The 25891-nt window shown below is 39.9% G+C and overlaps 1 protein-coding gene across 3 annotated transcripts; it reads right to left on the reverse strand.

The window, feature by feature from the left end:
* Positions 1-1961: 1961 nt before the first annotated feature.
* On the reverse strand, positions 1962-24776 carry DHRS9 (dehydrogenase/reductase 9). Of its 3 annotated transcripts, none has more exons than XM_060621512.3 (5): positions 24670-24776; positions 11178-11549; positions 9496-9754; positions 5992-6155; positions 1962-3272 (listed from the first exon to the last, which is right to left on the reverse strand). In XM_060621512.3, exons 2-5 carry the CDS (start codon positions 11488-11490, stop codon positions 3049-3051), a joined length of 960 nt encoding a protein of 319 aa, XP_060477495.1. In that variant the 5' UTR covers positions 11491-11549; positions 24670-24776; the 3' UTR covers positions 1962-3048. The 3 variants fall into 3 exon arrangements, with proteins under 3 accessions (XP_060477495.1, XP_060477494.1, XP_060477493.1); XM_060621511.3 differs by lacking the exon at positions 24670-24776 and adding an exon at positions 22677-22845; XM_060621510.3 differs by lacking the exon at positions 24670-24776 and adding an exon at positions 22672-22844.
* Between the last annotated feature and the right edge of the window lie 1115 nt (positions 24777-25891).

Consider the following 25891-nt stretch of genomic DNA (forward strand, 5'->3'; position numbering starts at 1 on the left):
GGGTGGCTCACTCAGTTAGGCTTCCGACTTCGGCTCAGGCCATGATCTCATGGTTCATGGGTCGGAGCCCCGCATCAGGCTCTGTGCTGACAACTTGGAGCCTGGAACCTGCTTCAGATTCTGTGTCTCCCTCTCTCTCTGCCCCTCCCCCGCTCCCACTCTGTCTGTCTCTGTTTCTCAAAACTGAATAAATGTTTAAGAAAAAAAAAAGAAAAGTAAAGAAACAGAAAGGAAAATGGTGGTTTCCAGGCACTGGGGGAAGGGTATAGGGGGAGTTGCTGTTCACCCAGTATAAAGTTTTATTTGTGCAAAATGATTAGGTTCTAGAGATCTGCTGTACGTTCTGATGATACAATACTGTATTGTACACTTAGTTTAAGAGAGTGGAACCCGTATTAAGTGTTCTTACCACATTAAAAACAAATAAACAACACAACACTAGCAACAACAACAAAACATACCCTGGATATGGTTGGGATTAGATGAAATCATTCGTGTAATGTACAAATGCATTAAGAACCTGACATGTACTAAATATTAAATAACCACTGATATTATTTTCTTACTATACCTGTGGGAAGCTAGACTTCTTGGATTACCTGATCCATAAGCCAGGCCCCACCGTCTATTGGGCAGCATCATACTCAATTTCCATTTGTCATATCTAAGAGGAAAAAATAGACCCAGAATCCCGAGAGTAAATCTTTTACCTGATCGTGGGACTGAATGATTTTTGTCCAGGGTTTATGCTATGTATCCATAGCAGAACCCTTCCCATGTCCAGTTCCTCAAAAGGGACTGGAGTGGGACTGTTCAGGGCAGTTGCCTGTTGTAGAATGTGACAGAATGCCATGTTGCCTTGCCTGACCTATTTCAGGCCAGAGTGCTGTTTATTTCTAGGGCCTAATCAGGCAAGAGCCGTGATCTAGTTCCTTCTTGGGCAGGTGCTGTGTGCAAAAAGAGTCTGAAAAATTCTGCTAAGCTAGAATCTGCATTAGAGCCCTGGCTATTTTAGTACCTCATATATATAGTATGAGGGAAATTACTCATATTTTCATTTTAAAAATGAGTCACAGAGCTGAGGAAGAATGTCAGTATTATGAATGTCAACAGAATTGTCTTATTTTTTAACAGGCAAAAATTTAGGAAACTGTTGACCAGCATTGTCCTTATAAACTGTGGTTTAAATTGTTACAAATGATTTCTATATATTAAAAGGCCTTTCATTTTGCGACTGTTTAGCTATTTCCTCCATGCTGATGAGACTGTAGTCTCTCACATTCCTGACAATTATTGGAATTAATAGAGAAGAAAGTCAAAATTGGTCATTTTCCTTAGAAGCTCCTGGAAATTTTCCTTCTTAAATATTGGCTGGGTTGCCCAAGGAAATTGTGGAGTTTCTGGACAGATTTTCAATTGAAGTGGTGGTTCTTTTTAGCCTGGATGGCTTGGCCATATCCTGCTTATAGGCAGAGAATTAGATGAAACGATTCTTGATGCTCTTTGTTCTGTGACCACTGAGCCCAGAAAGCCTCAACATGGAGTTTTTCCAGACCAACAGATAGATCATGAAAAGTCACCATGGCAACTAGTTTCTGAAGGGAGGCTTACAGCAGAACCAGAGGTAGGGAGCCATTGTGGAAGTAGTCAAAGGCTTAAGGAAGTTACAGGATTTTATTTTTTTAAATTTTTTTTTTTTAACGTTTATTTATTTTTGGGACAGAGAGAGACAGAGCATGAACGGGGGAGGGGCAGAGAGAGAGGGAGACACAGAATCGGAAGCAGGCTCCAGGCTCCGAGCCATCAGCCCAGAGCCTGATGCGGGGCTCGAACTCACGGACTGTGAGATCGTGACCTGAGCTGAAGTCGGATGCTTAACCGACTGAGCCACCCAGGCGCCCCTTGGAAGTTACAGGATTTTAATTGAACTGATTCTTTTTTTTTTTTTTTTTTTTAATGTTTCTTTATTTTTGAGAGAGAGCCAGAGCATGAGCGGGGGAGGGGCAGAGAGAAAGGGAGATACAGAATCTGAAGCAGGCTCCAGGCTCTGAGCTGTCAACACAGAGCCCGATGCGGGCTCAAACACAGATGGTGTATGCGTCAATGTTCACAGTGGCCTTGAATAGGCTGTTTAGCCTCCATAGCTCCCTCTAAAATAGGCAGGCTTGTCCTGGAATCTCCCTCTCTCCACTTTCATACTTGTTTCTTCCATTCAGTACTCTTGTCCTGCTCTTTTCCTTCTCCTACTTGCAGTCCTACTTTGTGTTTTTCTGCTCCCTGTAGCGGATACCAGTCACATGATGCTTCCTCACCCTTCCTTCTCCTGACCTGTCAAAGCTTACAAAAGTGAGTTCCAACCCTTCAGAGTCTTCTTCTCAGCAAAATAACATATCCAATCCTCTCATGAAAAGTATTCTACTTAGATTTTTTTAAAAAAAAATGCTGTTAATTTTTTAAAGTTTATTTATTTATTTTGAGGGGAACAGGGCAGAGAGAGAGAGAGAGAGAGAGAGAGAGAGAATCCCAAGCAGGCCACACTGTCAGCGCGGAGCCTGATGTGGGGCTTGAACTCATGAACTGTGAAATCATGACCTGAGCTGAAATTAAGAGTTGGACACTTAACCAACTGAGCCACCCATGTGCCCCAGTATTCTGCTTATCTCAACATTTTGGTAAGGGGCAAATACTTAACATTCTGGAGTTCAAGGGGTAGTGGCTAGAGGCATGGAGCAGGTGATAGATATCATTTTGAATGGGAAAGTCTTTCAATTTCCTTTACATCCTGTTAAGCAGGCAAAACCTCAATATTGGGCAGGTGCCATCCTGGCCTTTCTATATGACCCATCATCACTGCCCTTCTTTCCAAAGAAGTCTTGAAAAGGGACCCTGGGACATCCCGAGTGGTGGTTGGATTCCCTCATTTATCAAAAGAGGCATGATCTAAATGAGTCCAGGTTGGATCAGGTAAAGAATGAGACCAAAAAGGAGATGTGTCCTTGAAAGCAGCCAATATCATAGCCTGGGGGCAGGCATTTGTTGTCAGCTGACTCACACTGCCTTGGGATTAGCCAGCTCTACTTTCTGTTTCAACAATAAAAAGTCTTGCAAAACTGCTGGCATGTGAGACAGAGGTATCCAGAAGGTCTTGGCATCTCTTCCAGCAGCATAATGGGTCTTGGGGAAGAGACTCGTGAGAGCGTGGTCCATGCACTCCACCACCAGGGAGAGGTCCATGTTCACAAAAGAATTAGTGTCTTTCAGTTTGTCTAGACCTGTAAAAAGAGACAAAAACACCCTTACTCTTTGGAAGAAGGGGAGAAGGGGTGTGGGAGGCTAGGGTGTAAAGGGGGGGGGGATGCGTATGTGGGTATTTATTTTGAATTTGCTGTTATAATTGAGGCCCTTTGTGGTGGGTTTCTATCTGTTCTTTAGGAAAGGATACAACCGTGCTTTCGTTAGACCCCTGGCTCTCAAACTTGAGTGGGCAGCAGAATCTCCTAGAGGGCTTGTTAAAACCCAATTGCTGGGTTGGTTCTGACTCACCACCTGTGAGATTCATATATAGCCTTTAATACTACAGTGTTAAATTGGGACCCAATAGGTAGGTGTGAAGTGGGACTCAGTAATTTCCATTTCTATCAAGTTTCCAGGTGATGCTGATGGTGCTGGTCCAGGGAACAAACTTTGAGAAGCACTACTCTAAAGCAATGAAGGACAGATGCTCTATAGTCTATGAGGCCCCTGAGCCCAGGAAGTTGTGGGTTTGAGTCCAAATTTGTTTTAAGGGAATACTATATAGGAAATGTGGGTGTGCATGTGTGTGCATACGTACACTCACATACCACGTACTTCTATAATTCAGTGAATAAAGAGGGAATCATCCCCAAAAGTCTTGACTCAGAATGCTAAACATAGGCTGGTTATCAGACAGATGAAATGTCTGCCTAATGAATTATGATAGTTTTAAAGAGGCAGGTATTTTATCAGAGATTGGTAATGGCTCAAAGCATTCCTCCTGTGCTCTTAAAACATACCTGAGTTGTGTCTTCTTAAGAGAAAAGTCTATGATTTTTAAATCTTCCCTTCTACTTCAGGCCTTAGTGGCTGCAAGTTATTCAAAAAACCTAACTGAGATTACCTAATAAGTCTTAGTGTCTATTTTAAACTCTTACAACTATTGCCTTGGAAATGAAGAAAGGTGAGCTTAAATTTGTGGTCTGCTTTGGAACTGTGAGTCTGGCTGATGTCCAAGTCCTGATTTGGAAAATTCTAATAAGAACAATCAGTAAAAGAGAGGATACCTCAGCCAGGGGCCAAGTAAAAAATAATTTTCAGATGGCAGTTCATGATATATTCATAGGCATTTAGAAATATCAATGTCAATATCAAATAGAAAAAGCTCTTTTAAATGAGGGATTTTTTTTTCTGAACTACTTAGAATCTTCAGAGTTGGTAATGAGTGAGAAGCTGAGTTTTTAATGGCAGAGGTTCTCAGCATATAGTGACATGATGGCACTGGGAGGTTTGTCAAACCAGACGTTCTCGTTGATATGTATGTATGCATCTGTGTGTGTGCACAAGTGTGTGTGTGTTGGGTGGGGTTGGGTGGTTGAGGAAGTCTGTCATTCTAAAAGCCTCCCCATGTGGATCTGACTCAGCTCTTGGCTCCACCTCCAAAACTTCCAGCCTTGAACCTTGCCACAGTTGGCTGACTTACCAAATCCATCAACAAAGAGGCAGGACCAGAGTTTTAAGGTTAGAGTGACACAAAGTTAGGTGGGGCCCTGTTTGGCTCAAAGCAGGAGCTCAGTAAGTGTTTGAGGAATGTCGACTAAGCTTGTAATAAGACCAGGAAGTTTGAGGTGGAGGCAGAGCCCTGTTACAGGAAGTTCCACCAGCTCCTTAAAGCCTCGTTTACATTATAGTGCAGGGCCCAAGGATAAATGGTGAAGTCAGGCTGTCTGGGTTCAGATCTAGCTCTTCTACTTACTAATTGTGCAACATTGGGCAAGTTACTTCTCTATGCCTCTGTTTCTATAAACTTAAGGTAATAGCTACTTCATAGGGTTTATTTGGGCATTTTAAATGAAAGAGTCCATGTAAAGCACTTAGAATGGTGACAAGTACATAGCAAATGTTCACTATATGTTAGTCATCATAATCTAGTCTATTATTATTTCTCCATCCCTGACTCAATCTGATTTATGTTACTTCTCCTGCTCTCTCCACCCCCACCCCCACCCCCCCAACCCATGCATTCTTGCTCTGGAAAGCTTCCACCCAAATAATTCCTTCCTGTCCTTTAGGCCTTACTCTAACCTGACCTGTCTCATAAAGGCCACTTAACTAGCAATGCATTCATCCAGTTCTGAATTTCTTGGGTAAGTAGAGACTGCACCATCTAGCACCCACTCTGGGCTGTTGGGCTCTGTCTAAGAAGTATAGCATCAATTTTCTTACACATTGTAGAGTCACTGTTTTAGTTTCACGTGGTTACTTTTTCTTGTCAACTTGACTGTATACTAGGTAAGGGTCAGAGTCTGACTCTTTATATTTTGTAACCTCCATGAATCCTTGAACAATGTTTAGTGAGTAGTTGTTGTTTACCAAAAAGAGGAGGTTTATGTAGAGTTGAAGATGGGGGGCTCCAGCCTGGACACAACCAGGGGGAGCTGTATAGCCTTTGGTAGGACATAGCACCTTTCTAAGCCTCTGCTGACTACTCCTATGGTTCTTTTGAGGAGTAAATTATAAAATTTATAAGGTGTTTAGTATAGAACTTGGCACTTGGTAACTGCCCAGTAAATGTTTGTAAACCCTTGAAATGAGAGATGGCACTGGAATTAATACGAATCTCTGATCCATATCTAGGATTCCCTATTGGTATATTATTATGAACACCTTATTTTCTTTTTTCATTTAATTTTGAGTCTCCTTCATGTTGTCTATGATAATGAACCCCAGAGGAACCCTGGTCCACCAGAGACTTACTTTTTTCAATGTAACCTTCTCCGTATTGTTGTTTTATATCTGGAGACAGATGTTTCCAAATGGCAAGTTTTTTTTCGGTGGCCTTTACTGGATCTGATAATCCTGTTTTGAACAATCCTGGTTCAATACATGAAACGTGTACACCAAAAGCTTTCATGTCCCGTCTGTGAAAAGAATACACTGATGATGTTTAATCCAGCTTGGTTTGGAGAATGTTTGCTATTTGGATGACTATTTTCTTATGAATTTTTTTCATGGAATCACAGAATTGGATAGGTTGGAAAGGAGTAGCTTGTTCTATGCTTGCAGCTTGCAGGTGAGGAAGCTGAAGTTCAGGGTGGCGAAGGGAGGGTGGTTTAGTGGCAGAAGTGGAAAGGCATCTGGGTAGGCCCATCCCCAGTTTAGTGCTCCATGTGAAGCCAGATTCTCTCATTAAATTGACAAGCATTCAGGATAAGGACAGGCTTCTTCTCAGTACGCAAAGCACCTTCTGGAGAAATGGACTGATGATTGGCCTGGGTGGATAAGTTTACCTCCATTCTAGGAATGTAAAGAGATTGTGGAACAAGTGAGGCTAGGCTGAGGGACACAGTGTGACAATCCTTGATGTGGCTAATCTGTTCCCTCTGCTGCTCAGTGAGCTCTTTCATTGTGTGGCCTCAGAAAACCAAAGGTCTGCTCATTTACTGGGCAATAAGGTTTTAGGGGAATCATGGAACCCCTCCCCCCTACCCTGGGCCTTTTAAAGCAAAATAAAGTATTGCAAACCATTATATGAGTAATTACCTCCTAAATTTAATTTATATTTCCACCAAGGATATATAAGGAAGTAATTATTCATTTTATACAAGTCTTTATCCTAAGATTTTTAAAGAACTCTACCAATGAACTTAAAATGTGATTTATCTTAGGTTCTGCTTTCTAGCAACATGCCTAGTGGTTAGTTTGCAGTGTACTTAACTAAAAATACAAATTATCTTGATCTTGAAAGATTTTGAAAATATGTTGCTTGCATTAAAATTTCAAGGGTTATTTTCCAACTTAATTGTACTTCACACACCTATCTTCTGATCTCCTTTGGGTTTTGGAAAGTATTTGGGAAGATTTGTCTCCCCACCCACTCATGAAATAGCATATAATCTGGGGACAACAGGCTTTAAGTCACCCAACTAAGCTTACCAGGTAAGTAAAACCAGCATGAAACCAGTATTTTTGCTTGGCAAATATAGCTTTAAAGAGACCCAGGCTTCTCCCAGTTGGACCACTGTCCCTAAACCATCCTACATATAGAAATTCTGGAGTTGCCACTTGACTGTGGCCTTCATGCACAGTACCTTTTCCAATACCAGTTCCATGATTTAGAAAAATACCCACTCTTTATTGGGTAATTTCAGGCATGTAGAGCTGTATTGCAATCACACAAACACTTGACTTGAAAAAAAATTTTTTTAAGTGGTTATTGGTCCCCAAGAGGATAGGAAGAAACCCTGTTGCTTTTTGTCTTTCTCTTTCCACCCATCATGTGGCCCTATACCCAGCACACACATGGGAAGTAGATGGCAGAATAGGGTGACATCTGGTTGGAGGGAAGTCCCAGGAAACAAGAAGGAACGGGAAAGATCACAGAGAGGAGCTGAGGAAAGTGACCCCGTAACATTGTTTATGCACTGCACTTGAGCGTGTATGGATCTGACTTAGAGAAGCGAACTCTGGGACAACCATCTTCTGTATCCTAGACTGGCTACTGTGTGGTACATCTATGGGACATCTCTGGTAGCAAACAGGAAAAAGTACAGAATGATGGTTAGCAGTTGTGACCTGAATACAACCTCATCAATTGTCTGCTAAAACAAAAATATCAACCTTCTCTATAGGACTTAAATAAGACCCATAGTCTCATATAATTCCAAATATTCAGCATAAAAAGAACTGGAAACATTCCAAAAGAACTGGAACATTCCAAATGTTCAGCATAAAAAGAACTGGAAAATCTCAACTCACATGGGAAAAGACAATGGCAGATGCTAATGCCAAAAGGACACAGATGTTGGAATTATCAAAGTCTTTAAAGCAGCTATTATAAAAATGTTTCAAGTACAAAAGAAAATACTCTTGAAGTCAATGGAAAGTTACAGCACTTCTCCCCAAAAGGAAAAGGAAAAGAACCAAATGAAAATTTTACACTTGAAAGATATAATAACCAAAATAAAGTATTTATTGGTTGGATTCAATAGCAGAATGGTGATGGAGGAACGTCAGTGGATTTGAAGGTAGATCATTAGAAATTATCCAATTTGAACAGCAGAAAGAAAAATGATTGAGAAAGTGGACAGAACCTTAGGGATCTGTGTGATAAAACCAAAGGTCTACCATTTGTGTTATAGTCTCAGAAGGATAAGAGAAAGAATGGATTACAGGAAAAAATGTTTGAAGAAACAATAGCTGAAACCTCACCAAATTTGGCAAAGATATAAATCTACAGATTCAGGAAGCCCTGTGAATGTCAAATGTTATAAACCCAGAGAAATCCATGCCTGGGTGCACTTTGTTTGCTAAATAAGTCCTTTGTTTTAGGCTCTGGGGTTCTCTGGTGGGCACACAGGAAAATGATGTGGTCAGTGCTTTCTTGGGGGAGCAAAATCTCCACCTCTGATTAGTAAATTCCTGCTCTGAGTTTTATTTGGAAATGGAAGCACCAGAGGAAAACTGTATTTCTTGTTCTCAGGGTGGGGTTGGGGAGGTTATCATCTCTTTAGCTGTAGTGTCTGAAATGTATGGGAATATGGGTCAGGAGCTTGCAGAGAGAGAGAGAGAGAGAGAGAGAGAGAGAGAGAGAAAGCTATGTAGCTGAGTCATTATTTTGTGATAATTACATTTACTTTACCAGATAATTTTCTACTGAGGGTTTATTTATTTATTTATTTTAATGTTTATTTATCTTTTAGAGAGACAGAGCGCGAGTGGGGGAGGGGCAGAGAGAGATGGAGACAGAATCTGAAGCAGGTTCCAGGCTCTGAGCTGTCACCACAGGGCCCAACGTGGGGCTAACCTATAGCTGTGAGATCATGACCTGAGGGAAGTCAGATGCTTAACTGACTGAGCCACCCAGGAGCTCCTCTACTGATGGTTTAAACAGAATGGTGTTGTTGTGTCTGCAACTGATAGTTACACTAACAGAGAGGTCTGCCTTGATTTAGCCTCCCTATATGATTCCTTAACTATTTAACAAACTGACTTGTTGAATACGAATTCACCATCGCTATCAGCATCATGCATTAATGCAAAAAGTAAAAAGAGGCTTGTCTAGACTTAGGTCCAATCTCAGTTCTACCACTTACCAGCTGGGTGACCTTGGGCAAGTTACTTAATCTGTTTCAGGGGTATTATCTATTGGGAACTATTATTGGGAATAATTTAAAGCACTAAATAGAGTGCCTAGTGCATAATAACCACTCAATAAACATTACCAACTAATATTTCTTAGTATGTCAATGTTTACTTTACCTTAAGCTGTCATTGAAGCCTTCTAATGCATATTTGGATACAGTATAACCCCCTCCACCAAGTGCAAGCCGACCTCCAATGCTGGAGACATTGATAACCCTTCCTTGAGCTTTTTTGACCAAGGGAAGCAAATTTAATGTCACATCGATGAGTCCAAACAAGTTCACTTCAATAGGTTCCCTGTAGTCTTCCACTGTCAGCCAGTCGGTGGGAGCCAACACTCCGAGAACACCAGCATTGTTGATCAGACCCCAGAGACCTAGAACAGAGAGGAAAGAAAGGAGTTGTGATAGAAGATGGCACTGATATGGGCATCCTTGATGGAAATACAGCCCCTGCTTTACACATTTGTGCCATTTCCTCCTTCTAGCCATGTTCCTGCTTTGAAATACGTTACAGTTTTGGGAAGTAACTACTCTCAGAGAAGGTGGGAAGCTAAATTGAAATAGTTGAAGCTCTGTTACAATTTCACAGTAACTCTATTTCTGGTTCTGAATGTAAAATACTGATACTGTCTGAATGAGCCTTTTACTTTTTCATCTCAGATGTAGAGTAAAATGGTCTATTTTTCCCACTTGCTAGATGGCAAAGTGAGAGATTATTTATAAACTGCTTTTTACAGACAAAGAGCAGTATCAATCTACTTCACATCTATTTTTGGTAAAAAATCTAGTCATCGAAGGTTTTATTTTATGATGGAAAACATTTAATATTGTTAAATTTGTTTGGAAATCAAGTATTAAAAATGGTCTGGAGGGGCGCCTGGGTGGCTCAGTAGGTTAAGCGTCTGACTTTGGCTCAGGTCATGATCTCATGGTTGGTGAGTTAGAGCCCCTCATTGGGCTCTGTGCCGACAGCTCCCAGCCTGGAACCTGCTTCAGATTCTGTCTCCGTCTCTCTCTGCCCCTCCCCTGCTGGTTCTTTCTCTCTCTCAAATATAAATAAACATTAAAACATTTTTTTAAAAAATGATCTGGGAACATTATCAAACCATTGCTTTTCAGGTTCAGAGTCTCAACTACACAATGAAGATGTGATAGAGAAAAATCACATACATTTGGTTTCGTTTTTTCCATTTTGGATCCTAATATCTTCATTAATGAGAATATTTCAAGCTTCATTCAAGCCAATAAAAGTCCTCTAGTTTGGAATGCTGTCATCTTGGCAGAATGAGGTCTGATGGCTTACTACTCTATCACGATGATCTAAGACAGCTTTATCAGAGTCTCAGGCTATTTTCTACCTTTTCCCATGGAAAATGTGTGAGTTGTGGAATGATTTTAGAGTGAGAAGTAGGTCCCAGGTATCCAGATGGCAATTTGGGGATTGCTCTCATGATCTCCTGTAGCTTTTAGCTCCAAGTGCCTTTGCTATATATGTGGCTAAACTAGAACTTCACGAGAGAAGAGCAGGAAAACTCAATACCTCCAATTCACTTCTAAATTTGCCCACCGAGACTTATGACTGAGAATAATGGGGACTGTGTCTTTCATGCAAACAGAGAGCTTGCAACTTGGAACTACTGAGGGCTCTATCCTAAGATTTTCCCAATATTCTCCAGTACCGTAACTGGTCTTTAGGAGACATTTTCTTGAAAGGCCATTTAAGATCCAAACACATTTAACTTAGCTGTAGCTACTTTACAACACCCCCTCCATTTTTGCCACCCCTGTATCACTCACCTTTTTCCCCAACTTGGTTTTTCACCCACTGGGCAGTCCTCTTGACATTCTCTGGGTCTGTTACATCTAGAAGCACGGTGTGAAGCCTTTCTGAGGTTTCTGCCTTTAAAGCTGTTGATTTTGATTCAGTCAGACAAGCAGCAATTACATGAAATCCTTTTTTATCAAAAGTTCTGGCTGCCAAATTTCCAAAACCCGTGTCACACCCAGTAATGAAAATGTACTTATCAGTGATGTCTGCAATCTTTAGTTGTCTTTTATAATTCCATACAAAACCACAAAAGATTAGGAGGGCTAATACCCAAAAGAACATGTTCTTTCCAGTATATGATAGGAACTCTCCTTTCTTGTACAATAAAAGAAGATGGTGACCTGAATGTTCAAAATTAGAAAGAAAATTCAAATTAGAACCATCAAAGGATTATAACCCAATTTTTACGAACTTCAGATACTTTAATGCATTTGAGTAGATAGTTTTTAAAAAACAATAACTGTTATTTAGTTGGAAACATGGCTATTTAAGTGCTAAACCATAGCTCTAAGTAATGTGAAAACCAACCAAGCTACAGTCAGAGAAAGTAAACAGGAGAGAGAGAGAGAGAGAGAGACAGAGAGAGAGAGAGATTGAGAGATGCCATGGCAAAGCTGACACAGGTCATTGGGTTTGATGTGACAGTAATCTCATGTGTGAATTCATCTATGTGAAACACAGACTGTCATGGTAAAATCTTATCTCTTGCAACTTCATGAAATTCAATCTATTAGAAAATGTTCAATTTCAATTGATTGATTAGATTCTTAATTATTCTTAGACTGTCAGGAAAAGGAGAGTATTTTGGTATTGCCATTATGAAAATGTTCCTAAGTTGGTTTCCAGTTTGTTATTTTCAGTAGCTTATTGTCATCCTTCAACCCAACTCTAAAAACCATCACAACACCATGCAGAGAGTATGCAGTGGGCAGCCGCCAAGGAGTTCATGGAGAGAGGGTGAGATGAGTGGGAAGAGACTGAGGGATGATGGCCGAAGGCACAGTGTCCCAAACAGAATCAAGAAGTCTCAGATTCTGTTCTCTCTGGCTTTCGGTGAGGAAAAAGATTCGCACATACATAGGACAAAGGAGAGCCAATTCTTTCCTGAAAACCATGAAGCTTTGACTGTAAGCAGTGCAGAATGACTTGGACAATTAGTTTGACAGGGCTAGATGGCCTAGGGCCTAAAATCAAAAAGGTGGAGGGCTTCCTTTCCCCTTTACTCAGAAGACTGCACCTGCATTTTGCCTCAGCATGTATTACCTTTTTTTACTTTTTTTAAATTAAAAAAATTATGTCATGTACACTTACTACATCAATTTAGAAATATCACACTTCTTTTTGGATTAAAAATACATGTTAAAAAAATAATATTATATTAATTTTATAATCTTGACCATTTAAATGCATATGCAGTCTTAAAAGTTACAGTAATTATTGGGGCACCTGGGTGGCTCAGTCAGTTAGGCATCCGACTCTTGATTTCAGCTCAGGTCATGATCTCATGGTTTGGGCTCTGTGCTGACAGTGAGGAGCCTGCTTGGGATTCTCTCTCTTCCTCTCTCTGCCCCTCCCCTGCTTGCAAGTACTCTCTCTTTCAAAATAAATAAATAAACATTACAAAAGGTTATTATGCAGTGTTTGGCTGCAAAATTACAGTTGTGAATGAATCAAGCAATTGTATGATTGAAAACAAGGGTGATATTAATTTGGAAGTGTACTATCAAAAGTATCACAGGGAGGGATTTCAGACTATTTGGAGATATAAAATTCCCCAATATATACATATTCCCCATAATATAGATATAAAATATGTATTATGATGTTTGTTATTTACAAAGACAGCCAATACCGTCAATTTTACTGTGGGTACCGGTGGCCAGGGAAGGGCAAGCTATCCCATAGGACAAAGTGAGCAAGAACTGGAGGGCATTTACCTGTTTGCCTAGGTCGGAGCATCACGATGGCTCAGGCCTCCTAGCTCAGCCATAGGCAACACAAAGGAGGAAGATTGTTAGGTCCCACCACATGTAAGAGCAGCCCTGGGCCTGTATTGGCTCTCTCTGCCTTTGGAAGCAAGAGGGGCAGCAGAAAATATCACCTTGGGAAAAACCCTATTTCCTTCGCTTTTGACTCAGAAAGTTTCCTTTCTTTGCCCCATGTTCACACATATCTCTGCCCTTGATCCAGAACCACCCTTAGAATCAAGAGGGGCCTTATGTGCTAAATAGAAGATAAGACTTGAGTTGAAGTTCAGACCTTACGGGTGCTTCTGGAATCATGACTGTTTATGGACACTGTGTTCAAAGTACTTGCAAGGCCAAGCAATTTTATAAACTTTGACCTTTCTCTCTCTCTCTTTTTTTAATGTTTACGTATTTATTTTGAGAGAGAGAGAGAGAGAGAGAGAGAGAGAGAGAGAGATTGAGAGAGAGAATGAGAATGAGTGAGCAGGGGAGGGGGCAGAGAGAAAATGGAGAGAGAATCCCATGCAGGCTCTGTGCTGACAGCATAGAGCCCAAACCATGAGATCGTGACCTGAGCCAAAATCAATAGTTGGATGTTCAACCAACTGAGCTGCCAGGTACCCCTGGACTTTCTTTTTCTTTCTTTCTTTCTTTCTTTCTTTCTTTCTTTCTTTCTTTCTTTCTTTTTTTTTTTTTTTACAATTATTTCCTGGTTTTTCATTTGAACCATTTTAAAAAATTGTTCATTTTTTTTCCTGCTTGTAAAAGTAACTTATGCTCATGGTAAAAAGAATTTGGCAAATACAGAAAAAATTAAAGAAGGAAATAATGATTATCACATTTGGCTCTTAGTGTTTTGGTAAGTCTTCTTGTATATATATTTTCCTGTATACGTAAATGTTTCTCTCCCTAATAAGGAATAGAAATATACAGAATTATACACACACACTCATGTGCACACATACACACAATTTTTGTCTGCTGCTTTATAAGGAACAGATTATTTCAGATAAAAAATAACGCAATCTAATATATCTTCTTCACTTCTCAAGGAAATTCTGGGCTCTGCCTTCATCTTTTTTCCCAGAAAAAGATATATAAGTAAAGAAAGAAAAGGCAAGAGAACTATCAATTGATAAAAATAAGTCAGAGGTAAACATTAAAATATGGTAGGTTTGAGCAAACTAGTTGATTCTTTGGATACAGCTGTGCCTATTTCTAAAGCAGTCAAGTTTGTAGACTATCGTGGCTTAATAATTTGGCATAGTTTCACAAATCTTTCCTGCGTAGGAGTTATTGATTTGTGGCAAATCAATGTCCATGTAGTAGAATTTTCCCTTCTCAAACATATAAATACATTAAAAATGTATAATTTTGAGGTGAAGTGTTGGTGTAACTACCTTTTGCAAAATTTCATGTTTAGATATTTTAAGGAAATTTTGTATTTATAAATTCAATTAGTATAGTGTTTTGTTCAAGTCTGGCCTCAATTAATTGAATAATTGGATAACTAAATGTTGAATATGTTTTCTGAATGGATTCTGTAGCCTTAACTGCAATCCAAACCCCATGGAATTATTTGAAGAAGGCAAATGCTCATGGAGTTTAATGTGTACTAGATCAGAGAGTAGAAACTTTCTATGTTGTCAAGTTTTGCTGGGGGCAAGCATAAGGGGAGTAATCGTAAAAGAATGGTTTACATTTGTGAAGCATTCTACGCTATACTTTTACATATAGATCTCATCTGGTTCTCTCAACAGTTTTTTTGAGTTAAAGAGGGCACATTGTTTGCCTCATTTTATAGAAGAATCAATATGCTAACTAATAAATGTAAAAGGAATGATGGAATTAGAAAGTCATCATTTAGCAACTGACATCATAACAATTATATCAGAGAAGTTTGATCAATGGATGCTAAAACTAGTAGGTGAAATTCTGATAAGAAACCATTATAGAATCTCAAAAAATCTCCCCATAAGATAGGCACTAGTTAAAAAGAGAGTAATAATAATTTCACAGAAGAGAAATCTGACAGACACCACCTTACCCAAGTGATAAAAATTAACACTGCTAGTCATGGGACAAACCAACATTAGGTGCCTCCTGGGATGGTGCACTGGAAAGGACACAGCAACACTTTTTACATAAATGGATCCTAATCCTGCATGGAGCTACCTCTTCCATAGACAATATATGGCATATACTCTTTAAAAATGTCAAAGTCATGAAGGAAAAGAAAGATTGAAGACTGCTCCCGATAAACGGAGACTAAAGAGATATGACAACCCAATGCAACATGTGATACTGGACCAGAAAACTATTTTTTTCTTTTGCCAGAAAGGATGTTATTTGGTCAACTCATGAAATTTGAGTGAGATTTGTTGATCTGACAAATAATATTGCATTCTCAATAAATATTAATTTTTCAATTTTTATAATTTACTAAGATTATATAGAAAGTTCCTGCTTTTTAGGAAATATACACTGAAGTATTTAAAGATTAAGTAGCACCATGTCTCAAATCAGTTAAGACCATGTCTTTAACTCTGTTAAGAAAATAATAAGAATATTCATATAAATAAGTAAACATATAAAGGAAGCAAGCTGAGTTTCCGTTGATAGATGAATGGCTAAAGAAGATGTGGTTGCCCAACCACAAACAGGTGGTTGCCAGGGCAGAGGTGGGGGGTGGTGGGGGTGGTTGTGGGGGGATGAGTGAAATAGGTGAAGGGGATTAACAGGTATAAACTTCAGTTATAAAAGAAATAAATCCCAAGAATAAAAAGCAGAGTATAGGAAATATAGTCAATAATAATATAATAACTTGTATGGTGATAGGTGGCATGCATTTTGTAATGTATATGAATGTCTAGTCACTATATTGTACACCCGAAGCTAATATAATATTGTGTACCAACTATACTTCAATTAACAACAAAACCCCCACATACATATGGTTATAAAGAGAGAATGAAAATGCAAATGTGGTAAAATGTTAATATTTGGGGATTCTGGGTTGTATTATTTTTTCAACTTTTCCACAAATTTGAAATTATTTCAAAATAAAAAAGTAAAAAATTGGCAAGGGAAAATAAAACATTTTTTTTTTTCCTGAGAAAAGGCTTCACTAGACCCAAAGGGTTTCATGCACAAAATAGGTAAGAACTCCAGCACTTCAGAATCTAGTGACCTTGGACTTCTACTCTTTGGTAAGTTCACCTTCACAACTAGTGGAGAAAAACAAAAACTCAAACCAAAGCAGTAAGATTCCTTCCTCCTTCCTCATCCTCTCCATTTCTCCCTTACTTCCTCGTTCCCTAGCCAAACACATTTTTCCTTGGTGACAAGCCACAGAGAAGAGCTTTTTAGTTGTTAAGGATGGGCTCACACTTATGTTCAAAAATTTTTTGAATATTTATTTTTGAGAGAGAGAGAGAGCATAGTTGGGGAGAGGCAGAGAGAGAGGGAGACACAGAGTCTGAAGCAGTCTCCAGGCTCTGAGCCGTCAGCACAGAGTCCGATGCGGGGCCCTAACTCATGAACCATGAGATCATGACCTGAGCCGAAGTCAGACGCTTAACGGACTGAGCCACTAAGACGCCCCAAAGATGGGTTCACATTTTAAAATGTGTTGTCTTTATTAGGTACCTCTCTAGGCTGAGAGTCATTTCAGATGCTGGTGTCCCAGCCTGCAGCCGGAATCCAGGGGACTACCAACTCTGACCTAGAGTTTTATAAAGCCTGTCCTTACCCCAAATATTATTGTCTAAAAAATACTGGTTCTTCTTCAATTCTTAAGGTTCACATTCCTCTAGGTCATCGGACCAGTCAACCATAAACCAATACATACACACCTCTGACCTCTAATAGTATTTTAGCCAAGATTCCAGCCAAGATTCCATGTGTTGTCATGTTCCTGAGCAGCAGCCCTTGGTCAGAGTCATTGGGAACATGACCTGTATACAGAAGCTGATTGATGGCTGGTTGGTTCATTGACCACCAAGAAGTAAATGAATAACTGTGATTACTATGGCTGCCTCAACAATACACCGCCAGCCTGGTCACCTTCACATGGCTCCTTGGTCCCTAAAATTCAGAGACTTGGGGCACTGACCTTAGTGGCTTGGCTGGTTGTTTATCTGCTTTGTCTTCCATCTCACAACAAAGTGCTTACCAGGGGTACACATCGCTTGGTTCAAGGCAAGGAGCACCTCATCTGTAACAGTCCTCTTAGGATGCAGTGGCTGTGAGCCTGTGGACTCATCAAAGGTGAGAGCAGAGTAAAGGAGAGCAGGTCTGCAGCCCTCACACTGCAGTGTGTGGACAGCCGCATCCTCTGAACCAGTCCTGGAGATATTTCTTAAGCCCAAATAAACACTAGCCACTTTGCTAGGAAAAATAAATGTGGGAAGCAAGGACTGAGGCCACACACACACACACACACACACACGGCAGTAGGGCAGGGGTTAGGAACCCAGGTCTCAAAATCAGACAGGTAGAGGTCTAGTCCCAGCTCCTCTATCATCAGAGGTCTTTGGGCACATTATTTATATTTTCTTAGCCTCCATTTTCCTATTTGCAAAATGGAAATAATAACTTTTCCGTTGGAGAGTACCTCGCAAAAAAAAGTGACTAAATATCTGCTACATAGGCAGAAGCTTATCGCTGTGGCAGGATCAGTCATGCTCACTTGGGAAGGCCTGGGGTACTTTTCCTATTTTGGGTCAAATAATTATTTGTTGTGGAGTCTGTCCTGTGCATTGCAGGATGTTTAGCAGCACCCCTGGCCTCGATCCTCTACATGCTAGTAGCACCCCCACCCCAGTTGTGACAACGAAAAATGTTTGCCAGTTGTCCCCTGGGGAACAAAACTGCTTCCATTTGAGAAACACTGGTCTAGCGGTTCCTTGCCTTGTGGGTCCAGAACTTCACAACATCAGAACTATTTTTCTGGAAGCTCAGTCATTAGTTCTCTGGTGGTGCCACATTGATGAGAGTTTATTTATTTTTAATGGCCTTACCAGAAAAGCTTTATTACTTATAAAATATATCTCACATCTTGCTAATATTAGTATTAGTTTCTATGATTTAGAAAAAGTGCCTTTTTGTCATCATGAGGTTGGAGGCAGTGAAAAAGCCAAAGTTAGAAATTACCAAGTTAGCACTCCCAACATTTGTGAGGCCTCAATTCTGGCTAAGACTTTTGGGTTTGGGCCACTACAGGTTCCTCTGTGGAAGGCTTTCTGGTGGGATGTCAATTGATTCTGCAGAATTCAGAATATGGTACTAGAAAAACCATGGTACTTGGATTCCCAGTTCACCAGGTCAGGTAGGAACGGTAATAACTGCTATGGTTTATTGAGTGCTTGCTGTATTCCAGGCCCTCTGGTAGAATCTATGAATATTTATCTTATTTATTTATTTAATTATTTTTGAGAGAGAGATACAGAGAGACTGAGAGAGAGAGAGACAGGGCATGAGCAGGGGCGGCGCAGAGATGCGGGGCTCGAACTCATGGACCGTGAGATCCTGACCTGAGCTGAAGTCAGCCATTCAACCAACTGAGCCACCCAGGCGCCCCTATCTTACTTAAACCTTACAGTAACATTGTCTCCATTTTATAGAGAAAGAAACAAATTCAGAAATGCAGGTTAATTGGCTCAAGATACAATCATAGTGCTGTTTGGGGACCCCGGCCACTTTGATTTGGCTATTCATGCTTTAATCCTTTGCTGCACTGCCACCTGGATTCCCACTGAACTCTGGGAGTCTGGGCTATGTGTACAATTCTCTACAACCACCAGTACTTGTGTGATACTGGGTATTAGGTAAATTAGTGCTGTAGAAGGAAAGAAGGAAGAAAAGAAAAGAAGGAAAAAGTTTCAACTCTAAGCCCAGGGTTCTGGTGATAGTTGGGTTAAGTCTTTGAGCCCTCTGAACCATCAGGCAAAAGGCTAATAATAGCAATATAATGTTCACACTTCCAACTTAGGAAACTTTAAGAACTTTTGAAGAGTGTTCAAGTAATATTTATCTCATTTAATTGTCAAAATATTTCTGTGAGCTAGGTACAGTAGGTATCGTACATGAAGTTATCAGCCAGAGAGTGGCGAGAGCTAAAATTCTGATCTCTGAACCCCTAGACTGTGTGGAAGGAGAAGGAATAACTGCAAAGAAATTAGACCATTATCAGTTAGTAGGAGGAATGGAAATACTTTATCAAAATTCTTGACCACAAAGATTCAAAAGGAACCAAGAAAGGAGAACTAATTGTGTCTTTCATTTGCCATGCAAAATGCTTTGCTGCTTTGGGAAAATATTGCAACTCGATTGCTGTCCTTGCTCACTTCTGCTTTTTTTTTTTTTTTTTTTTCAACTTTCTATAACTGGGTTTATTTCCCTAGTAAAAAGTCCAAAATAAGATGCTTTGATTTCACTTCTCTTACTGATCTTCCTCTGCCCTTTAAAATTAAATGACACAATTAAAAATAAACAAAAGAACTGAGAATAATGTCTCAATGTCATTCTGAGCAATGCTTTTCATAAGAAATATATAATTCTTTTAAAATACATCCTCCAAACAGATTTCATTTCATTTCTACATAACTCCATGGAGGGCTTTGTTTTAGAAAGCAATATTGAAACTTGTCAATCACACTGATTGATAGGAATTTGTAGGGTTTGAATTTACTTGCAATTTGTTGCAATCATGGCCTAAGTTGAATCAACAACTAAGTTGTTCATTAAAAAACATCAAATAGAGAGCATTTAGAAGTAGCTTTCTAATATTTTCTTTTTGAAGTTCTCTTGCACAGCTTTCGTAATATCGATGGCATTCTGGACATATATGTCCTTAGTACATTTAAATATCGTTAACCTAGCTAAGTATACCAAATTCCTTTTTAGTTTGATCTTTTCATTGAAGTAAGAAATTCTATTTGTTTGTTTTTGTAACCCAAGTGACCTTTCACAGATTTCAGCTGCACTTTTAAGAAAACTAAGTGTTTAGATCTAATGACACAAACTAAATCATATGACTAATAAATTATGTTTCTGTGAAAAAAAATGTTCAAGTTGGGCACCCAGAAATCTAAGGAGAAAATTTTAAGTGAAGCCAAGGGATCCTATATGAAGTATGCTTCCATTAAGTAACAAATGCTTCTTTGAAGGTCTGATTAAAATAATAATTGATGATGATGATGACGAAAATGATCATGATGATATAACTGAGGGGGTATTTGTCATCATGGAAACATTAAGTTCTCTCATTCAATGGAATGAAGAAGCTCCTTTGACAGTGACATTCCCCTTGAGTCCTGCTTCCTCCAGGAGGGAAGTACCCTGGGTGTACTTTGTGTGGTGGGACCGGTGAGACACGGAGGAGGGCGTGCTTCCTTTGCAGACTCATTCATTCAGTCTCCTAGAAGAGGTCTGGCAGCCACTCTTAATGTAGGGAAGGCCTGACGCATGTACATTTGGCGTTTTTATTTCTAAGGATAAAAGTATCTCTGAGTTGCTTCTGCCTTTTCTCAAAACTTTTTCATTATCATTTATCATAACACCTACAATTATTAATTAATTAATTATCCCCGGTACCCCTAGTTGATGGCTTTGCCAATATGGTTCCTGACAGTACTGGCAGGGTAAGAATTATTGGTAAAGCCATGGCTGCTTTACTTAAGAGATTGTATATTGTATATGATTTAGTTTATCATCACAAGGCTTCAAAAAAAGCTTAGAATATGGAGAGAATGTTAGGTATGTATACAGAAAATGTGTTCAAAACTGCAGTGTGTTTCTTTTCCTACACAGTCATCTTTGAGTGGAAGTAAAGGTGTGAGTTTTGAAAGTCTGTACCTTAAGAAAGTGACACTGTTATAAGGGTTTTAAGACAAATTCCCCCTTTCCTCATCTGAAATGTATGAGATAATGATTTTTTTCCTTGTATTTAAACATTGGGATTTGTTCTAAAATTGGGCATACTTTTCAAGTCTCAAAAACATGAAGATGATACAACATTTAAATTTCATTTCATGCAGCACCTAGCCAAGGATATTCTTAGAGGATCTAACATACGCTAAAGGATACTAAGATAAATAAAGCATGGGGCGCCTGGGTGGCTCAGTCGGTGAAGCATCCAACTTCGGCCCAGGTCATGATCTCACAGTTTGTGGATTCGAGCCCCACGTCCAGCTCTGTGCTGACAGCTCAGAGCCTGGAGCCTGCTTCAGATTCTGTGTCTCCCTCTCTCTCTGACCCTCCCCTGCTTGCTCTCTGTCTCTCTGTCTCTCTCTCAAAAATAAATAGACATTTAAAAAAAATTTTTTTTAAAGGATAAATAAAGCACTGTCCTTACCTTGGGCTAGTAGGGTAGGGGGACATTTCAGAGCTATTTGTACAACCTTAAGTTGATTTTTAAATTTTTTTTTTTAACGTTTATTTATTTTTGAGACAGAGAGAGACAGAGCATGAACAGGGGAGGGGCAGAGAGAGAGGGAGACACAGAATCTGAAACAGGCTCCAGGCTCTGAGCTGTCAGCACAGAGCCGGACGCGGGGCTCGAACTCACAGACCGCGAGATCGTGACCTGAGCCGAAGTCGGCCGCTTAACCGACTGAGCCACCCAGGTGCCCCTGATTTTTGATCTAAATGCATGTTTTATTTAAACTTTTTCCTCAGCTGCTAAAAATTAACCCATTGAGAGAGTGTCCCACACCACCATTTTATTCATAAAGCCTTTAACAAAGGCTGCCAAGATTAAGTGGCAGTGAAGCCACTAAATTGACTTTCTCCCTTACCTGTTGCATGTTAGGAGTCAAAGTGAATACAGGAATACAGACTCAGACTGGGGGAAAAGCCCAACGTCTTCCAGGTAAAATGCCAGGCACAGGATCATGAAATGGAGAGTAAATATCTGAAGCGAGTTTACTGCTCTCATCTTAGTTTCCAGGAATCAAATATGCACTGTGAGGAGTTCCCTGCTTCCTTCTGCCCTAGAAGGTGTTTTTCTCACCCACTTTAGTGTGCATGTGTGCATTCGCCTCAGGTGACATCTGATAATATTGGCAAGGCCGGTTGATAAACAGAACAGAACTATAGGTAGCAAATCTGCTGCTCTAGTAAGAAACTCAGCTAAGATTCCTACTCTTTTTTGGAGCCCCTCCCCCATTCAGTTTCCAGCTAATTATAAGTTTTACGGATGGTGTCAAATAGGCACAGAAAGAATAACTAGATATAAATTGGATTGTAACTCTAGAGTGCCAAAGAACATTCAAACAGAGACCTGGGAGAGCTTAAGGCAAGGATCTGGGTGACATTGGGATCACTTTTATGGTAAGATGGACTCAGTGTCCATCACAACCTTCTAACATTGTTATTGTTATTATAGCATGAAAAATAACTCGATTAATTTTGTAAGAGTGAGGAAAATCAAAGGCAGTTTGAAGACTGACATGAGAAACCAAGAGATAAAGGACAGAATTCAGTCATCGGTTACCTTACTGAGAATGAACTGGGGCGCAGAAGCTGTTGTGGACCGGCTGGGCTAAGTGCCGTCTGCCCACTGTGCTGGGCAAGGAAGGGTTGAGCCACCTGACCACACTGATCCCTTGGAGGTGTTGATGCCTGGGCTTCCGTCAAGTTCTGAGCTCATATATGTGTGAGAAGTCCTCCGGTTCCCACCTTACTCTGAGTCACTCTTATATGACACTGATGACTAACTCTCTCTACAGTGGATGAAGGAAGCCAAGAAGCTAGGGGTCATGTGTTTCCAAAGGAATTGGTAGTAGCTTCAGTAAATTAAATTTAGCAACTTTCAGAAGAGACTTAAAAATGATTAATAACATTCCTTTAACTCTGAGTGCAATCTCTTGACCAAATTCAGCGGTTGAAATAATGTAACGTGGAAACATTTTGTAAACTGGTGCATTGTTTTAATCATTTAATTTTGAATTATGATTACTGTTCATAATCTCTAGGGTTTTTTTTTTTCTTCCTGTTAACCTGCCTTTGCTAACTTAGTACTCCTTCTTTCCTAAGAGAGTAGGTAAGGGACACCAATCTGATGATTCTTTTTATCATTTTTTTTTTTTAACACCGATGAGCAAGGAGATCAAAATAATTTAGTGAAATGAGGTTCTGTACTTATTTATGAGTCTTAAGGTATGTCAAGGAGATCTTACCTAAATGATTTCTGGGACTAAATCACTGAGAACAGGAAAGGATGCCCCTTCCCTTCCCAGAGTTGTTCTGTTTCAGAGTTTATCACAATTGACCTGCCGTATCCAGAGACTGCAATGGAAAATATTGAGGCTCCAGAGGAAGAGGAGGAAGAGACAACGCTATTATGCACCCGCCCCATCCCCTAGGCTACCACCTCCCCCCTTAGGCACACAGCCAGGTACAAACTCCACTGATTGTTTACTTTCAGTTTCCCTACATATCAGTTTATTGCTTTATGTCTCAGACTGCCCAGACTTCTGTCTTCCCTCTTTGAAAATGCAGTTTATTTTGGTTTAGCTGGGATGAGTGAATGAATGAACATATCTGTCTAGGTAGAGCTTGAACACTGCTATCACACTATAAATTAAATGGGGATCGTTTGTCTCCAAAAGAATAAGAAGCCAAGACTGAAATTTATACAGGTAAAGATGTAGGGCGCCACAAATATGCCAAATATACTTCTTCCCCTTTAACATTCTGCAAGTCAAAGTAAGGCTTACATAGAAAACCCCTTAGAGAAATAATACATTGACTTCGATCTACATGAAGAAAAGTATAAATGATTAATATCAGATCCTTTCTGTGAGCAAGTTATTGTCATTGAGATGGAGAGAGCTATAAGCACCTGGGTGGTCATGTAGGATTGAAGGGAAAAGGAGAAAGAAAAGGCTATGACATTAGTATGTTTTCCCCCTTGTCAAATGGTCCCATATAGGGGTTTAAGCAATGGAACTATTTGTCAGCAGTAACCATATCTGGACTGTAACTAGATCTACATTCAAATACACATCTTAAAAGCTAAATTTCCTTTCATTCTATTCCTTAACAAGGCAACCTATGAGATGTTACTTTGTTCAGCACTCTCTCTAAGTTAGTTAGACTTCTGGTTATCGAAGGTGATGTAAAAGATACAGAGCAAATTGCAATTCTATTTTTTCCCTAGTTCCTTTATAAAGCAAAAGATTGCACTGTGGATTTCATTTAAATGTATTCATTGTTGATAATTGGGCTGTACTTTTATAGGTACTGCCAGTGTCAAAACACTAAATATATGACTCTCCTTTTTCTTCTAAATCTCTATGTCTCCCATATTTCCCCCAATTTCTGTCAAAGGGTGCCTTCTCCACCTTTCCAGACACCAAGACACAAGGAGAATGTCCAGATTCAAGACAGTCTCTGGTGACATATATCGGGTTTTCTACAACTAACTGCACTGTGCTGGGGTCCAAGCCAGACATAATCCTAAATGAGTCAGATGAAGAAAACCACTTACCCCAGCACTGTAGGCTGTGGTGGGTCCAGCTCCTGAATATGGTTGATGTCACTCTGGTAAGGGGGTGGGGGGCAAGGCTGTTTATGCTGAGTGTATGTTGGCCTTCCCCTTCCTGGTATAGTATAATCCACTCTCTCAGGTCACTCCCAGTGGACTGTGACTTTCTGAATAACTATGAGTTGGTATTACGTCTTTGTATTTTTAAAAGTGTACTTTGTAATTTTTACTTCCTCCTTTTGTCAACAGACAGTGCTCTTATTTCCAGTATAAAGATTCCCCTTTTTGCACCAACAATGCGTTTGACATTCGAGCTGCTTAATTGCAAATGCTGCCCATAAATGCGTTGTTAGGCTTGGTCAAAACTAGGAGCTTTGTTGCTCATTAGGCATTTCCTGACTCTCCCCATTGTAAGATGAAGCTGGGCTAATCTTTTGTTTCCCTCCACTGTAAAATCCTTACAAATACTAATAGTTAAGGACTGAATTGTGAGAACATTTAGTAGATTCTTTGAAGAAAGATCTTATTTGCAGAACACACAACCGTTTAGCTTACTCAAACAAGAGGTCTTGGTTTGAAAGATGGGGGTGAGGAGTATTATATTAGGGAGCATTGCCCTGGAAAGAGCAAGAGAGATGAATGAAGGCTTAATAAGAAAAATGTGACTCTCACAGAGGAAGGAGGTGGGTCCTCCTTTTGGTGTGACTGTCACGTGTAGACCATTAAAAAAACCATTAAAAAGACCATGACTTAGGAATGATCATCTTGCCAAGTTTCTTGGTTTCTTCTAATTCAAGACAACTCCCCCCCCCACCCCCCCACCCCCCACTGCCCAGAATCTTAGTCGAGATGGCTAATGACTCAAATGAAATTAAGAGCAGATGGTAGATACATTACATTGTGCAATATGTAACACAGTAGGAAAGAACTCACTGGGATCCATGAAATGGAGAGAAGTTAGAGGTTAACTCTTAGCAGTTAGAGATAACTGTCTTCAGACCCTGTTTGGGGGTATTTTATATTGTCTGTTCTGTGCCATGCCTGCATTAGGTTCATGAGATACAAAGATGAATAGGGCCTTTTCTATTGAGGAACCACTTGCCATTAGCTCACTGAATGCTGATTAGGAGATCCCATAGAGGTTTTCCTCTCCTTGAATGGCCCCTGCTCCTTGCTGGCTTCCAACATGCGACTCTTACTTGTGACTTTTTTTTTCCACTCCTTG

Source organism: Panthera onca, chromosome C1 (assembly GCF_046562875.1).
Source record: "Panthera onca isolate mPanOnc1 chromosome C1, mPanOnc1 haplotype 2, whole genome shotgun sequence".
NCBI lineage: Eukaryota > Metazoa > Chordata > Mammalia > Carnivora > Felidae > Panthera > Panthera onca.

Excerpts from the sequence above, each read along its gene's own strand:
- DHRS9 (XM_060621512.3), bottom strand. The coding sequence starts at position 11,490 with ATGTTCTTTTGGGTATTAGCCCTCCTAATCTTTTGTGGTTTTGTATGG. Across the intron at positions 9,755-11,177 it reads AAACCAAGTTGGGGAAAAAG|GTCTCTGGGGTCTGATCAAC; the intron begins GTGAGTGATACA and ends TCTCTGTTCTAG. Across the intron at positions 6,156-9,495 it reads GGCTTCAATGACAGCTTAAG|ACGGGACATGAAAGCTTTTG; the intron begins GTAAAGTAAACA and ends TTCTTTTCACAG.